At 43.1% G+C, this 16,954-nt stretch overlaps 1 protein-coding gene across 28 annotated transcripts in view; it reads right to left on the bottom strand.

Annotated features, from left to right (window-relative positions):
* Positions 1-16,954, bottom strand: part of Nrxn3 (neurexin 3) — a 1,695,425-nt gene that overhangs the window by 1,122,658 nt on the left and 555,813 nt on the right. For all 28 annotated transcript variants that reach the window (XM_045154245.1, XM_045154244.1, XM_045154227.1 and 25 more), the window contains 2 exons: positions 6,176-6,614; positions 391-774 (listed from right to left, as the gene is read on the bottom strand). In XM_045154245.1, the coding sequence (XP_045010180.1) occupies positions 391-774; positions 6,176-6,614 (823 nt within the window). The remainder of the gene's footprint in view (positions 1-390; positions 775-6,175; positions 6,615-16,954) is intronic.

A 16,954-nucleotide genomic window follows, 5' to 3' on the forward strand; every position in this document is an offset into this window, starting at 1 on the left:
CTACGTCGCCCCAGCAGGTATCCAGCTTCACGAGGGCAGGCACGGGACCCATTTAGCTCAATAGTCTGTGTCTACAGAGCAACTCAGGAGTTACCATTGCAGGAAGCATAAATCCAATGCAGCAGTCGGGGGCTTAGCTCTTCGGGAATCCACAAAGAGCACCCCCTTCCATAGCAAACTGTGATCACGCCAATGTTGATGCCAAATTTTGATCTAATTCTGGCCAAACAAACTGGAACACGGAACTAGAGAGGGTGTGTTCAGGCAAGCAGAGAACCTAACTGTGTGTGCACGAGGAGAAGGCAAACGCAGGGCGAGCGAAGACGTCCGTCCCCACGACCCCTCACCCCACTTAGAGCCTAACCGAGGGCCCCGGGAGGGCGCGCTCACCTCGCTCGCAGGTCCTGCCCCAGTAGCCGGTGCCCGTGCAGTCGCAGATGAAGCGGTTCCAGCCGTCCTTGCACACCGCGTTGTTCTTGCAGGGGTAGCTGTCGCACTGCTTGGCGCTCACGCGCGAGCAGGAGGACTTGACGCCCGCTGCGTTCTGCATCTCGGCCAGCTGCCGGATGTTCTTGCTGCGCCCGTCGATGAACAGGTCGCGGATGCAGCCCACGTAGCCGTAGTTGAGCATGGCCGTCCAGAGCTCGGTGGGCAGAATGAGGCCGGCTCGGTTCTCGGGCAGGCCGCCTAGGTACATGTCCCCCTCCAGGTCCAGGATCTCGCTCTCCCCACTGGCGGTGAAGGGCGTGCGCCTGCTGTTCACGGATATGGTACCTGGCGTGGGAGGACGGACACGAAGTGAGTTAACAGCTCTCTTGCATCTCCGCTGAGCCTCATAGTGGATAAGGCAAATGAAAAAAAGATGCTGAAGAGGGGAAGTTCTGAGGTCAGCGTGTCCCGGCTAAGACAGAACACTGATTGCTGGTGGAAAACAAGATTGGGATCAAATACCTGTCAGCTAAGAGAATCGGGGCCATAGGAGGACCCAGAAAACCCCCTAGCCCAGATACCCCTAGACATGTCTCTTTTCCACCCGTACATCTTGGCAGAGAGCTAAAACACCATACTGGGCAAGAGAACTTTCGATCCCAGCCCTGCCACATACAAGCCGTGGAGTTGAAGTGACTTCACTGTCCCTTAAATAAGAACACCATTACCCTGGCCGCACTGGCTGGTGAGATGATTTCATGGAGTGCTCTAGTGGGGCCTGGGAAAGAATAAGGATTCTGTATTTCAGTTCTCTTGAGTGGTTTACCTCCGGCAAAAGGACAGGAACCGCTGTCCCTCAATTGGCGCCCTAATACACTGTAGATTGGGTATTCACTACCAGCTCTGCCAGCAAAGATTTTGAGCACTGCCTTTGGTGTTTTATGTGGGATGGTTGGCAGGTGGGGAGGCCTGGTACAATGTAAGCCAGTGGCTTAAACTTGGGGCTTCTGCTTCCTGAGCGCTAGGATTACAGGCAGGCACCAGCGCAACTGATTGTAAGTGCCTCTTTATTTAATAAATGTGTAGGGAGGACTTTTTATTTTTGTCTCTGGTTTCACTGTAGGTGCAGAAATGGGCTTATCAGGTACATCCTTCCTCCCACTGATCTCATATTCCAGAGCAGAGAGGCAGAAAATCAACCCAATCCATGAGAAATTATCTGAGGGCAGGTGCCAGGAAGACAGTCAAATGGGAACCAGGGTAGCAGCCCGTGTGTTCTATGTGAAAGGTGCGGTCACTGAAGGGCTCTCTAGGTAAGGTACAGCAAAGCCAGAAGGCTGGGAAAGGTTCAACCATGAAAAGTCCAGAGGAAAAGCATGTCAGGCAGAGAGAAGGGCACCTGGCAAAGGCACTGAGTCAACAACTTGGTCCAGGGAGGGAGAAGCAAGGACTGCGAAGAACGAGGACAGAGACACAGGCAGATCCAAGCAGGGTCTGGAGAAGCGGCTGTGTCAAATGAGACTTTACATGTTGTAGCCTAGTGCCTGGCCTGGGAAACTCAGAGGTGGGATTCCAGCCCTAAATAGCTGCCCCTGAAACATTTTACAGCTCAATTTTCTGAACTGTAATATCAAAAAAAAAAAAAAAAAAAAAATGGAGTGAGTAGGTTCTAAACATACCACCACTTTTTTTTTTTTTTTTTACAAGATATACATTATTTTTGAAACCCCTTATGGGTAACCAACATAAGTGGGTTGTGTCATTCATCAGCCAGCCTCCACACTGTCTCTTCCGAGTCTCAATTTACTGAGCCTTGGGGGTGTAACCTAGAGCTTCACAGACCCAGAGAGATCAAGAATATAGTGTGTGTTCTAAATTCCCACCAAGTCAACTTGAGAGTAGACTATAAAGCACATGAGGGGTCCTGGTGCATGGGGGAGGGCTGGGAGTAAGCTGGCAGTCTGCCTCCCTACCTCGCTCCTGCAACTTCTAGGGAAATGTACTTTTCCTATGTGCTATTTCAAAAATGTACACAACAGGGCTGGAGAGATGGCTTAGCGGTTAAGCGCTTGCCTGTGAAGCCTAAGGACCCCGGTTCGAGGCTCGGTTCCCCAGGTCCCACGTTAGCCAGATGCACAAGGGGGCGCACGCGTCTGGAGTTCGTTTGCAGAGCCTGGAGGCCCTGGCGCGCCCATTCTCTGTCTCTCTCCCTCTATCTGTCTTTCTCTCTGTGTCTGTCGCTCTCAAATAAATAAATAAATAATTTAAAAAAATGTACACAACAAAATAATGTCCTAGCTACCATTAAAAGCTCGTAATGTACTTTAAACATTTGTAAGTATCTACTTTCTTTTTTCTTTCTTTTCTGTTCATTTATTTTTTCCTTGGAGCTGGGGTTTAAACCAGAGTCCTCATACAAAGTATATGCACTACCACTAAGCCACACCACCAATCCACTTATGGACTGTTTTGGGATTGACCCTCAAAGCAATCTTATGAGGTAGAAGTGATATATGAAAAAGCTGGGATGTGTGTCTCTTTTTTTCTTTCCTTACACAGCCTACCTGCTCTACCCTTCAAATGCTGAGCACTACTTTACTGTTGAAATAGTGAGGACTAATGTCCTCAGCAAAAGGGGAAGGATGTGTTCTGCTTAGTAATTGCTAGAATCACTTTATAATGTGGAGCCCTGACTGCATCCCAGGGAAACCTATTCTCAGAGCCGATGGCCGAGAGCATTTCAAATGCACTTATCAGATGGGAGATTCCCTTCCCCATATCAGGAGTGATCATAGAAGTTTTTCTGGGTCATTTCTCAGGTATATTAATCTTCAGGACACTTCAACACAACTTTTCTTTTTTTTACAAATATCCATTTAATAATAGGTTGATAACTAAAAAATGCTCTCAAATAAAAGGAAATTTTACAGATCATATTAAAAATATAGTGTTGCAATGGTTTCTCAGAACAACCATTTGCTTCTCAGAAATTTTTTTACAAACTTTGGTCAAGTTCATCCACCCTTAAAGCAATGCTTTCCAGGTGTGTTTGGAAATCTAAATGTAACATGGAAGACAGATCCACTGATGGTTCTGACAGCAAAACAAAAGCAAACAAAACAGTTACGAGGCTAGAGAAAGCAATTAGTGTTGAGGGGGGAAAAAAAAGAAAGAAAGATATGGCAGTGGTATGTGTTCTAGCACCCAAGAAATACCAATAGTCACCTTGAAGCCACGCCAAGGTCTAGGTTAACCAGATACAAAAGTATCCAACCATGACTGAACTCTACACACGGCAGTAGCTTCTAAAATTTATTTTCATTCTTTTTTTGTTTTTTGACAATTCTGAGACATATTTCTAGCTCCGCCCCTGCTGGAATTTTATTGATATACTTGAGAGAGAGAAATTCAGCATCCAAAGATTTTTTTTAATTTTTCTCTTTAAAAAAGCTTAAACTGTACAGTTTTTGCACAATGAGCTCATTTAATTTAAAGCCTCTTAGCTCCAATCAGATTTCAGACAATCAACAGAGATTCCTACTAAGCAAGAAAATACCTGGGGCTATAATCTGCCATTGTCTGCCCCTCGGTGCAGACCCCATGCAGGTTCTCCTAAGGGTGACATTGCTCACCTCTGCCACCCCTCAGTGGCATGCAAGTTCAGGGAATTGTTTAACCACCCAGAACACCACTTGGTTCGAGCAGTGAATTCACCCTTCCCTTAAGCAATGCACTTAGCAACATGTTGGCAACCTGGGACACCCACCTGTGCCAAGCTGCAAGTACATCTTGCAATAAACAATGAGCTAGGTTTTGTTTTGTTTTGTTTTGTTTTTCCTCTTAGTGACCATTATTCATGATTAGTACCTATTCAAATACATTTTGTAGATAGACCCAGGTTTGGAACAGTGGGAGGACTTCCAGCCTAAACTGGTTTGGGGTACATGCAGCAGTTAGGCAAACTGTGTCTTCTAAGTGAGCTTTCAGAGGAAAAAAAAAAAAAAACATTTACTATTTCATGCCTATATATATTTGGGCATCTATAGGATTTAGTTTAAATGTATCATGTGAAGAATATATGCAAAAGAGGCACTCCAACCCTATCAATCAAACCAGAGTATCAATTCCATCTATGCCCCTAGCAACTGATTGACCCTCCCCCAAAAGTCATACACAGAGAAGAAAAGCCTCAGACCACATCCTGGTACCCTGGAGTACTCTCCAATTTAGTGGCCCACTGCCCCTTCAGCCATGTACGCAAACCTTTACTATCACTGCACTCTTAATAAAGTTTCTGTCTACTTAACTACACTTCTTGTGTGCACCTTTCTCTTCAGTTCATTAAGATGCCAAGAACATAAAAACACTGAAGAGGGAAAGAGAGAGAGAGAGAGAGAGAGAGGGAGAGAGAGAAAGAGAGAGAGAGAGAGAGAGAGAGAGAGAGAGCCACACCTCTACTTGGGAACATCTGTCCCTCCCATCCACACTCAGCCATCTTTGGCTTTGGAGAACCTCCTGCTTCCTCTGGCTGGCCAAGGGTACCTAGACATAAAATGTCCAAATAAACATTTTTTCATGTTCACAACACAGTGATCTCAACAAATCTGGCCAATGTAGCCAAGACTTCCCTTGGGTAAGTGTTGCCTGCTGGGGAATCAGTAAATGAGTCAGAATCTCTACTTACTGCTCTCAGAGACACCCCTTCTGATTACACTGAACGTGACCTGCATTGCCAGAGGTTCCATAACCAGCTAGGCAGACTGTTCAGGCATTCAAATGCCCAGACTCTTTATTGCTGGGACTTTTTTTTTTTTTTCACCCTCTTTTTGTTACTGTTCCAGAGTGGCTGTGTACTGCCTGGGGCTAGCTTGTTTGATCTGTGGCTGCGGAAACAAACAAAGCCATTTAAACCAAATGTAAGAGGTTATGAAGAGGAAGGGTTACTGAGGTCTGAGCGGAAAAGTGAAATACAGGCTTTCACACCAAAAGAAGGCTTTTAAATTGAACATGACTTCAGGAAAAATCAATTTGCTGTTTCCTTTCTTGTCATAATTTCTCCCTGCAACATGACGCTTGTCCATTATTGAAAGATCTATCCTCGCATAAACTCTCACCGTGAAGCTGACCCCGCAGGGATCACAGAACACACCTGTGATGCCACAGTGCATTTCCATGGTGACAAGAAAAAGGAGAAGTGAGTGGGGGCAGGGATATTACACTCCTGGCACAGCAGTCTTCTTGGTAGCAATGGGAATGCTACTTATAAAATCACCCTTGGCTCCAGGATCTTAGAACTAGCACTGAGACAATGGTGCAGAGTGACATGGAAGACGAGGAGACCATGAACCATCCTTTGTCTTACCTACAAACATAATCTCGCAACAGCTGTTAATTAAAATAGCCGAAGAAGCCCGGCGTGGTGGTGCATACCTTTAATTCCAGCACTCAGGAAGACAGAGGTAAGAGGATTGCTGTGAATTAGAGGCCACCCTGAGACTACATAATGAATTCCAGGTCAGCCCGAGCTAGAGTGAGACCCTACCTCAAAAAAAAAAAAAATATATATATATATGTATATATACATATATACATATACATATACATATACATATACATATACATATATATATCTCCAAAGAATTGATGAGCATGCAAACATAAAACTCAAATATATGAAACAAACAGAAAAAAAAAAAAAAAACACTGTAGCTTTCAGTCTCAGTCACATAACCTTTCCTCGTCTTACCTGATCTGCCGTCCCGCTGAATGTCCACATGGTACCATTCCCCATCATTGGCTTTCTTCTGCGTGGCCTTCACTTTGATGGTGCCTGAGCCCATGTCCAGCAGTAAGTATAGGTTGCCATCCAGAAGTTCCACAGCGAAGAAGTCTACTTTGGTGTTTTTTTGGCTCCGAGCATCCTTCCTCTCTTGGGGCTTCCCGTGCGTGAAGAGGATCAGGCCATTGGGTTCGGTGGTGCGGAAATCGAAAGAGATGGAGCCCATGCGCTTGGTGTTCCACTTGGGCAAGCTAATGTAAGCCTCTGGGGTCTCAAAGTTTATGGGGTCCAGAGTGGCCACATTCTCACACTTAAACACAACTTCACCATAGATTTTCATCTTGGTGTCCCCAATCCGGGCCAAGCGAGACAGCTCCAGACGGATGTCATTATTCTTATAAACAACCTGTCAGAAGCCAAACAAAAGTGCCATATGAATCAATCTTGCAAAGAGCATCCATCCATCACTCACTGGGCACCCAGGGAAAATGTCCAGAAAGAGGCTTCACGACATAATGGTCTGAAACAACATGAGACGCAGAACTCAAAACAGCATCCAAGGAGCTATCTGGGATGCACGCAAGCTTGGAAGAAGCTTCCACATTGCTATTCTATTCTTGTCACTATTTTTTTCTTTGCAGAAAGTTTCAGGTGTTGCTAGAAAGTGCAAGCTTCCAAGTAAAATTCAAGACTGGTTCGCAAATACTACCATACAAAGATACTGGCTGAAACATTCATAGTAAAAAACCAGAAACAATTTAAACAATATAGACATGATGGGCTGGAGAGATGGCTTAGTGGTTAAGGCACTTGCCTGCAAAGCCAAAGGACCTCAGTTCGATTCCCCAGGATCCACATAAGCCAGATGCACAAGGTGGTACATGCATCTGGAGTTCATTTGCAGTGGCTACGGGCCCTGGTGCACTCATTCTCTCCCTTTCTATATTTCTGTGCCTGTCTCTTTCTCTCTCTCAAATACATAAAAATAAAAATATTAAACAAATAAAAATATTAAAAAATAGACAAGATATCTATGTAATGGAATATTATGCTGCCTTTAAAATTAGATAATGCTTCTGTTTTGTAAATTTTTTTAAATATTTTATTATTCTTTATTTATTTGAGAGAGAGAGAAAATAGGCACACCAGGCCCTCCAGCCACTACAAACGAACTCCAGGTGCATGTGCCTCCTTGTGAATCTGGCTTACATGGGTCCTGGTGAATCAAACCTGGGTCCTTTGACCTTGCAGGCAACCACCTTAACTGCTAAGCGATCTTTCTAGCCATGATTCTGGTTTTGATATGGTGTATGACTAAGTCATTTTGTTGAGTAAAATTGGAGAGGAACAAGACAGAGTGAAATTGGGGAGCATTATATATATGTCTGATCATAGAAGCATAAAATACCTTTGGATATTATATTTTAGAATTGTCATTGAGGAACGTGCTTCTGGCATTCAGAAGCAGGGATAGGAGGCTTGCTTTGTTACACAGTATTCTCTTACATGGTTTGATTCTTTACAACTGTGTATGTAGGTATGCATGTGAGTGAGTGTGTGTGTGTGTGTGTGTGTGTGTGTGTGTTCCCTTTAAGAATGATTGTGTTATGAGTATGGATGAGGAACAGGGTTTGTCAGTTTTTATTTTGCTTTGTTTTGTTTCAATTCACAGTGAGTGTGCCCATAGTATAGTGACAAAGTGAGACACCTGAAACCCGAGCTCAGCGAATTAAGGGCATTTATTTACTTGAAAACTAAAATTTACAGAAAAGATTTTTAGGAGAAACTAATTTACCCTGTAAGGGCTCCAGCAGAGTTCTATTCCTCCATGCCTTCCACGTGGCACCAGTCCACTTCTGCGTGGCAATCACTGTTCCACGCAGAATGGGCAGGAAGACAAGGATGCAGCTAAAAGAGTCTATTATAATTTTCCATGTCAGGTGTAATCCATATTAACATAGGGATTAATCTAGTTTCTCTAAAATAGACTTTCAGCAACACTTTACTCTTACTCATTAGAAATGAATTCTAGGGTTAGAGATGGCTTAGTGGCTAAGGTGCTTGCCTGTGAAGCCTAAGAACTCATGTTCAAATATCCAGGTGCCACATAGCCAGATGCACAGTGACACAAACACACAATGTTGCACATGTGTTACAAGGGGCGCACACATTTGGGGTCCTTTTGCAGCTGCTGAAGGCCCTGGAGCACCCACACCTATTCTCTCTCTCCCTCTCTCCCTGCCTCTTTAATAAATATATAAATAATTAATAAATAATAGTTGTTTTTTTTTTTTAAAAAAAAAGAAATGTATTCTTGTTGGGTGTTGTAGCACATGCTTTTAATCCCAGCACTCAGGAGGCAGAGATAGAAGGATTGCTGTGAGTTTGAGGCCATCCTAAGTCTATGTAGTGAATCCAGGTCAGCCTGAGGTACAGTGAGATCCTACCTCAAAACAACAACAACGAAAGAGAAAGAAGGAAAGGAAGAAAGAAAAGAAAGGAAGGAAGGAAGGAAGGAAGGAAGGAAGGAAGGAAGGAAGGAAGGAAGGAAGGAAGGGAGAGAGGGAGGGAGGGAGGGAGAGAGGGAGGGAGGGAAAAAAAAAGAATCCTGAATCCTGAGGCCGTACTCTGGGATGATTCTCCATGCTCTGAGTTTTTGAGTAATGCCACATCTGTACAATAGTAAATGGGGAAATTAATGGTAAAGGGACTGGCATGTGACTACACAGCACACAACTCCTGTGCTCTTTCCTTACAACATCTTAGGCAAGGTCAAATCTGGACCCAGATCTGGATTCAGATCCACCGTCGCTATTTTCAAGCTATGCAACTTTGGCAACACAACTTCTCAGGGTCTGTTTCCTTCTCTGAAGTTGGGAATGTGGGAAGAAACTATTTTGCAAGGATGAGATAACTGAATAATACACATAGAGTACTGAGAGATGCCATAGAAGAAGGGAAGAGCCTTTACTCTTTACTGGGGCAGTTATTGAGACAGTTTTATCCTCTCCATGTCCCTGAAGGACTGTATTGTCATTTACATGTTCAGTAAACTGATCAGGCTTGGGAGTGTAAATAAATCAGTCTCATGATCCATTTCTGTAAGGGAAACTTAATTGGATAGGTCATTTCAGTATATTATATCCTTTAATCCCCAACCATCCAATTATCCACCATCTCCCTTCTTTCACCCATCACCAGGCGATCATTGAGCAGAGAGGTTTGCCTTAAACAGATACTACAAGAGTGATCCAAAACTATGGCAAAGCGCAGGAAACATTTCACCTATTATGTAACCTTGACTATCGACCTAACCAGAGGCAATACCATTGAAAACAATCATGACTTTAATGCTCTCCCAGCACCTAATACCAGGCTCTGTAGTATAAAGATTTATCACTCACCATCCCATTACATCCTGAGGACACCCATTTGAGATACCCACATGCATTTCCTCATTGGACAGACACAGAGAGTAGTTAAGGAACCCAGCCTATAGGCACAATGCTGATGCAAATAAGGCCACCCTAAGACTACATAGTGAATTCTGGTCAGCCTGGGCTACAGTGAGACCCTACCTCAAAACAACAACAACAAAATAAGTGTAATAGGCTCTAGAATCCATGTTCACTACTGTGGGCACTGTTTACAGACCCTACCAGCAATACCCAGGAAGCTCACGATAAATGTTGTGGGAAGTTACATGTGCTCAACTTCCAAGTTCCAAAGGTGAATTGTTCCTTTTAGCTCCACTGGACTGATGCTGTACAAAGGGGAATTCCACAGGATCCTCAAGTGTGTGAGTCAGAAAAGAAAGAATAACAGTTTAATGACTGGCAGCCTCTCGTTCCTGATCCCATGTGACCTCTGAGTAGAATCAAACTTTACCTTTCTCCAATGTGGATGCGATTCCTATGCCTAGAGCTCCTTGCAAAGGTTAATTATTGATGGATAATAATGGCTCATCCCAAAGGGACAGAAGAGACTTTGTGAGCCTATTGAACAATGCAAAGAAAGAGAAAGAATACGAGAGGAGAGGGACAGAGAGAGCAAGCACTCAGGCATCTCTCTGTACAGAAGGCTCCAAAGCCAAGGGAAAGACACAGACCTTTTAAAGTATATGCAGAACAACTCTTCTATGAGAAGGGTGCATGACTGAGCTGGTACAGAGGTGATAACCAGAATGCAGCTTTATGGAGAAATAAGCAGGAAAAGAAAGAGCAGAAACTGGCTGGACAGAGATGATTAGTCTTCTCTCAAAGCCTGTTGGAAGGTGAGCTCTCTATTGCGGCCCTGAAATTGCCTATTTATGTGGACTTTCTACTACGGTAAGAAAACAGCCAGCATCGACCTTCCCTGGCATTTTAGTAATCTTTCTTAATCACTCTGTTCATTTCCAAAAGTTGGAACCTCACTGCCAGTCCTACCACCACCCTGTGTATTCTCCGAGGGATGTTGTCAAGATGAAATGTGATACAAACATAGGGGGGAAAGAGCATCTTCATCTTCAGCAGTGTTGGGGTTCTATTGGAACCTGGAGTGATGCCAAAATGAAATCGTTTAGACCATCTCCGACCACAAAGAAAAGGGCAAGAAGCAATGACCTTGCAGCCAGATGATACTCAACTAGAAAGCTCCATTCTCTAGAAGTTGCAACTTAGAGCCTGCCCTGAGAAAAAGAGAAGTGGGATTCCAGCCACAAGTGGCCTTTTCACCCTAACCCAATCCCTCAACCATTTTACAACTCAATTTCCTGAGCTGTAATATCAAAGAAATGGGCAGAGTGATATCAGAACATCCTACCAGATATATTTTTACAAAGTATATATTAATCTTGGAATACTTTATGGGAACCAATATAACTGGATTGTACCATCCCTCAATCTCTGCTGTGATTTTCCCCTTTGATCCACACTCTGAACAGAGCTGCAGCCGCATCTGTGCAGCAGTGCGCTGGAAACGGGCATGCAGGCAACCTTGCTGGGCCGTCTTCCAAGGTGAATTGGTTTCTGCTAGTGTTCTCTAGAACAACCTGCCTCTCAATTAAATGAATGCCCTCAGCTGACAGACTGAACGAGGGACAGAAGTGGCATCAAGTGATAGAATGCAACCTTGGCTGACAAGTTACCAAAACAAGCAGCAATTAAAGACAAATTATAAATGATTCCCCATGAGGAAAGAGGTCCCACAGCTTAGAAGGCAGTTGCAAAAGTGACATGCTGGTGTCACTGTCCCATCCATGGACTTTTAAATTATATCATGGATAGTTACTTGTGTGTTTGGACTTAGGTCTAAACATGCTTAGGAGACCCAACAGAAAAATAGCTAAGGACAGAGTCTCAAAATTAATGCAAAATCTCTCTGAACAAATATACTTATACTCATATGTGATCCTGATACAGAGGATATAACATAGCAACAACCAAGAAAAAGATACTGGAGTGATAGAAAAGTGTACTCTATGCCAGGCCCTTTAAAAGTATTAGTATATGTCATCCACAACAAGCAAGTAAAATAGGTAATATTAGTCTCACTTCAAATACAAGGGAAGAGAAGATAGGTATGCAATGACAATCACATAGCCCATCAGGGGCATAGCCCGGACTTGAGCCCAATCTTTACCACTATGTGAGGACGGGCATGTTCCAGGAATAAACCACACCTATCCCTAGGTCAGAAACACCTTAGTCTTATACAAAACCCACACCAGTCCCCATGTTGACATGCAAATTTCTTTGTACCTGCCAGGATTCCTCTCTGGCTGATGCTGGCACCTGCCTGCCTGTCAGGGGACACCTTGGAGGTTACTGGATGACATCAGGAGCTGGTGCTTCTTTGCACACCAGGTCTCCCAGGGTGCACTGATTTCCTCTTCTCTCCAATCTGTGCAAGTGGTACCGTCCCACCACTCCTCCATGCAAACCGTCCCACACCGTCCCTGGCCACTGTGGATGAGTGGATCTCCACTATTTCTTAAAGAACCCTGATATTACCTATAAATGATGAAACTGCCCCCAGGCCCAATCTGTTCCTCTGGACTAGAAAAAGAGACCATTTCAACCCCTACATGAAGAACTTGAGACATAAAACTTCCATGGTAATTGACTTGCAGGGCAGACTCTTGAGAATGAATCTCGGGGAGAAAGAATCTCCACGTGTGGCAGTGTTTTCTTCTTTTCTTCTTCTGCCTTATTCCCAAGCCTCATTCCTTAACTTGTCATGACCATGTTTCCATGTTCTTTGTGAATGCTGCATCCATAGCTCTCCAATGAGGAAGCTGGAAGGAGGAAAGGGCTGCAGCATGTGCCCAGAAGGTACAACCTCCACTGTCAAAGAGCAGAAGCTTCACCACTTGGCCTTGGTTTTCTCTGATTGTAAAGCATTTTTAATCATCTATGAATTCACATATAGGACAAATTCAAGGAACCCACTCCAAAATGGCCAGTGGGCTGCATTGTGGTGATCCAGGTCAGTGGAGGCTTTGAAGGTAAGGCTACTGGGGACATCTTATGCAGTACTGAGCTGAACAACATGGGTTGGTAGAAGAGCCAATTTAGGGTCCTTGAGCAGAGCCATGTTGATTATACACACCAAGACGGCTTCATACCTATATGTGCAGCTATTTATTCACAGCAAGCAAAAGACAAAGAAATATTTATGCCTACCCCAATTTAATCCTCTGACAATAGATAATAAAATAAGCTTTTCTTCATTAGCTTTCAGAATAGTGCATCTTTTAGATAAAACCTTTGTGCTAATCTTATTATTGTGTGACATTGCTTTTCAGGGTAAAAAAAAAAAAATGAGTAGGAAGCGCAGTTAAAGAATCTGTGCTTCTGGGGTCTCCACAGGATCACACCTCCTGCTGGCTCTGGCCCTCTTTCCCTTCTGTGCCTGAGGCAATCAATGAATCCGGTCAGCTGTGATTTCTCCTTCCTCTAAAAGGCCTGCTCCACTCATCTGTTACTTACAACATTTGGCTTTGTTATCATGAAGTAAGTACAGTCTGGTCTTTTCAATAGACCTCCAACACCTTGTGAGCAGAAACTACCCTTAGCTGCATAGATACTTAATGAATACTTACAGCTTCATTAGATCAGATGTTGGACTCAAGGGGAAGTATAGGGTGGTGTTAGCATCATAGGCTTGGGGTCTCCCTTGTGAAGGTTTAACTTTGATCTGCCTTTAACACCTATGTGACATTACTGAAATATTTAACTTGATTCAGCCTAGAGATGCTATAAGATATATATGACTAATCTTACTCCACAGAATTATAAGAAATAAATGATGATACTGCCTCATTTAAAATGACTGTGCCATTCCTGTCCTTTAATACATAATCAATAAATGTTATTTTCTTTGAAAATCTGAAACTCAATCAACAGGCAGTATATCTTGGCATGCAGTCATTTCAAATAAAAGTTCTGCCTCAGTATAGGTTCTAAATAGATTGTCAGCTCAAGAAGCAGGGCTATAGCTAATGACAAAGTGTTTAACAAGTTCCAAGATCAAATATTTATGCATAGATATGGTAAATTATAAGTATAATTTACATAAAGTAGCATTCATTATGTATCAAACAATATAAAGATATACTTGTGTCCAATTTCAATCATACACACACACGCTAAATGTTAGCTGTTTCTCTGCCTCCCTCTCTGTGTCTGTGCATCTCCAAACACTTGCACAGATTTAAGACTGATGGCCATTAACGTCATTTTCTATCACAGTGCGCCACTGACCAGACTCCAACAGTGAAGTCCAAACACAAATGTGGCAGCAGATGGTCCTCTTAGCTTCCAAAGTCAGGAGAACCTACTATCTGGCATGACCAGGGCCACATCTGCATCTATGGTCCCTGCCAACAGGGGTCAGTAAACTAACTGCCTGCTGAGAAGCAGCTGACACCCAACCTGGGGCTCAAAATCCCAACTGCTGTACATTGTGGCTCCCTCTACTTTCATGCTTTGTATTTTGGTAACAATGTTTCAGGATCTGCCAAAGGCTAAAAGAACAAAGAAGAGCTGAGCACCAGAAATGGGAAATGGGAACTGAGTTTCAGACTTGCAAAGCGGGAGCCAGAAAATGCCGCAGTTCTCAAGTTCACACTAAAGGTGAGAAAGACTCAAGCTAAACCTGAAACCAGCGGCAGAATGTTGACAAGTAATTTTCTTGTAAATTCCATTTGATCTAATATTCTATTTTCAAACCAAGCACATCTACAGGTTGAGTCCATCAGAGCCCCACAGGTCATATCCTCTGGTCTGTGGCCTCATTGGTGAGAATTGAGCTAAGAAAATATAAACAGGACATAAGGCACACTGTAGTAATAGGCAGGAGGGTATTAAACTAACAGGTTCCTGTGTCACTAATCCATTTTGAATAAACCCATTCAGTTATCTAGGCCAACATGCATGGGAATGGGGAGAGAGAAACAATGCGGCTAGGCAGTGACTGTCATCACAAGTCAAAGGGCTGTAGTATCGGCCCAAGCCTCACCATCACTACAAAAGTCAATCACATTTGCTTTTGAATTACACTTAGACTTAATCGTTGATTTTTCTGATGGAGTCTTTGTGAGAAGAAAATGACCATTAAGTTTATTCCTAGTTATATAAAGTACAGAAGGAAGTTAACAAATATTTCCAACTCTCAACATGGTCAGTGTGATGGCCTTGTACTTGGCCTAATTAAGCAATTTTTCTGGGGACTTTCATTCAGCTGCAAAGGCCAGTCGGAGACAGCTGCCATATGTCTACGTGCCTTATCTAAAATCACAGGAGCTAATCAAGTTCCTAGATTTCAGAGCCTATAAATCCTCAGTCTATTACAGGCATGAGACTTCCTGATTAAATCTTTACTATCCTCACAGAATCCACTAAATTTCTACATAATTACCATTGTAAGATGGACTTAAGCAGAGAAATAAGACATGGAGTTGTAACTAAAGATCATAATTCCTCAAGATTTGCAAATCTTGCATTCTTACATTGTTGCCCAAGACAGACTTGTCAATTTGTAGTGGGAAAAAAAAAAAAGCTACTACTTGCTAACTGATCTAGTCAGTCACCATGATCATAGCAAGCCCTCCCATCCCTTAAAGCAATATGGGAAAATACATTCCTCTACCTTCCCTTCTAGTATCCTTCATTAACATATCATTCAGTCCCATGTCAGACTTCCAATTTAGCTCAGATGGAGTCCTCAACCGCTTCTCTAGGATATGCTCCAAGTAGGTAAAGGCTTGTCCCTAAATGCGGGCCCTGGAGGGAACCTTTTCTCCACCAGCCTTACCCTCTAATGCAAAAATCAACTTAAGATAAATTGATTAGTCATACTATTACAAATGAAACAATTCGTGTAAAGGCATTAAGAATCCCCCAGACCCTTCGCTCTTGACATTTGAGTTCACACAGGAAAATGAGAGCAATCCCGGCCACCAACATACTAGGACAATATTGGGACAAAAGCTAGGACAATTACTGAGGCAGGGCGGGAATATTTTTGATAGTAGCACTGTAATGGGATATATTTGTTACTCAGCTAATGCACAAGGATGTATGATCAGAAACCTGATGCAAAGTAGATCTCCTCTCTGCTTTCTAGGAATGGAACTGTTAAGAACCTGCCACATGGTGACACTTGTAAACACAGGTTGTATGTTTCTGAAATCCACCAAGTGACGAGCACATAGTAGAGGCTGAATACATATCCGCTCCTTTTCTCCATTTCCTATGTAATAACAGAATATCCATGTTCCCTTCTGTCTTAGAATATTTTATGCATGTGTGTGAGTTGTGTATGCATGTGCACATGTATGTTGGTACCCATGTGTACACAAGCATGTGTAGGCCAGAGACAACTTTGTGTGTCGCCCTGAGAACTACTTAAAACTTTTTTTATGAGATAGTGTTTCTCAATGGAAAGGAGCTCACCAATTAAGCGAAAGCAACTGTCTAGAAAGCCCTAGATAGCCTCCTTTATCTACCTCCCCAGCAGTGGAATTACAGAAATGTACCACTGTGGTCTGGCATTTTACATCAGTACTGAGGATTGAACTCAAGACCTTTTGCTTATGAGACAGCCACTTCATTGGCTGAACTTTCAGCTCTGTCTTAGAATCTCTGATGAGGGCACCAGCGTGATTAGAGTGAAAGTTTCATGTCAAAAGGCAGAGGAACTAAGGTCAGATGAGTAGAGGGTACCTGACTATGAAAGTCTCTAAAAATACTTCCATTACGCATCTGGTGGAAAAAAGGGGGAGAATTGTTAGAGTAGAAAGGAAATCTTCAGCACTTTGATTAGAATGGTGACAAAATTTTAAAAGGTGGCTTCCTGGATCACTAGGAATTTACTATGTTATTTTTATCCTGAAAACTAGAAATAACCTTAATCATCTCATGATTGTCTTTTGAAAAAAAAAATCAATGGGTCTCACTCAATTTCAGAATTATTTTTTTTAATTAGCCTCATATAGAAGATTCTTCCTGATATAGTCCCCACTTTACTGTTGCCAGCCTTGGTAAAGGTCTGTACATCCTCCAAACGAGCATCTGGAGATAAGTCTTATCTGTTTCTCTGGATAACTAATATTTACCATTTCAGTTTGTGACTCAAGTGGCAAGTCCTCAGTAACACTTCTCCAGAATGCCTGCTCACTGCATGCCTGCTGGCATCTGGTCTCCTCCTTCATGCCCAGGGGCTCTGTGTCCCAACTGCTACCACAGTACTTATCATACTGTG

Source organism: Jaculus jaculus, chromosome 7 (assembly GCF_020740685.1).
Source record: "Jaculus jaculus isolate mJacJac1 chromosome 7, mJacJac1.mat.Y.cur, whole genome shotgun sequence".
Classification (NCBI taxonomy): Eukaryota; Metazoa; Chordata; class Mammalia; order Rodentia; family Dipodidae; genus Jaculus; species Jaculus jaculus.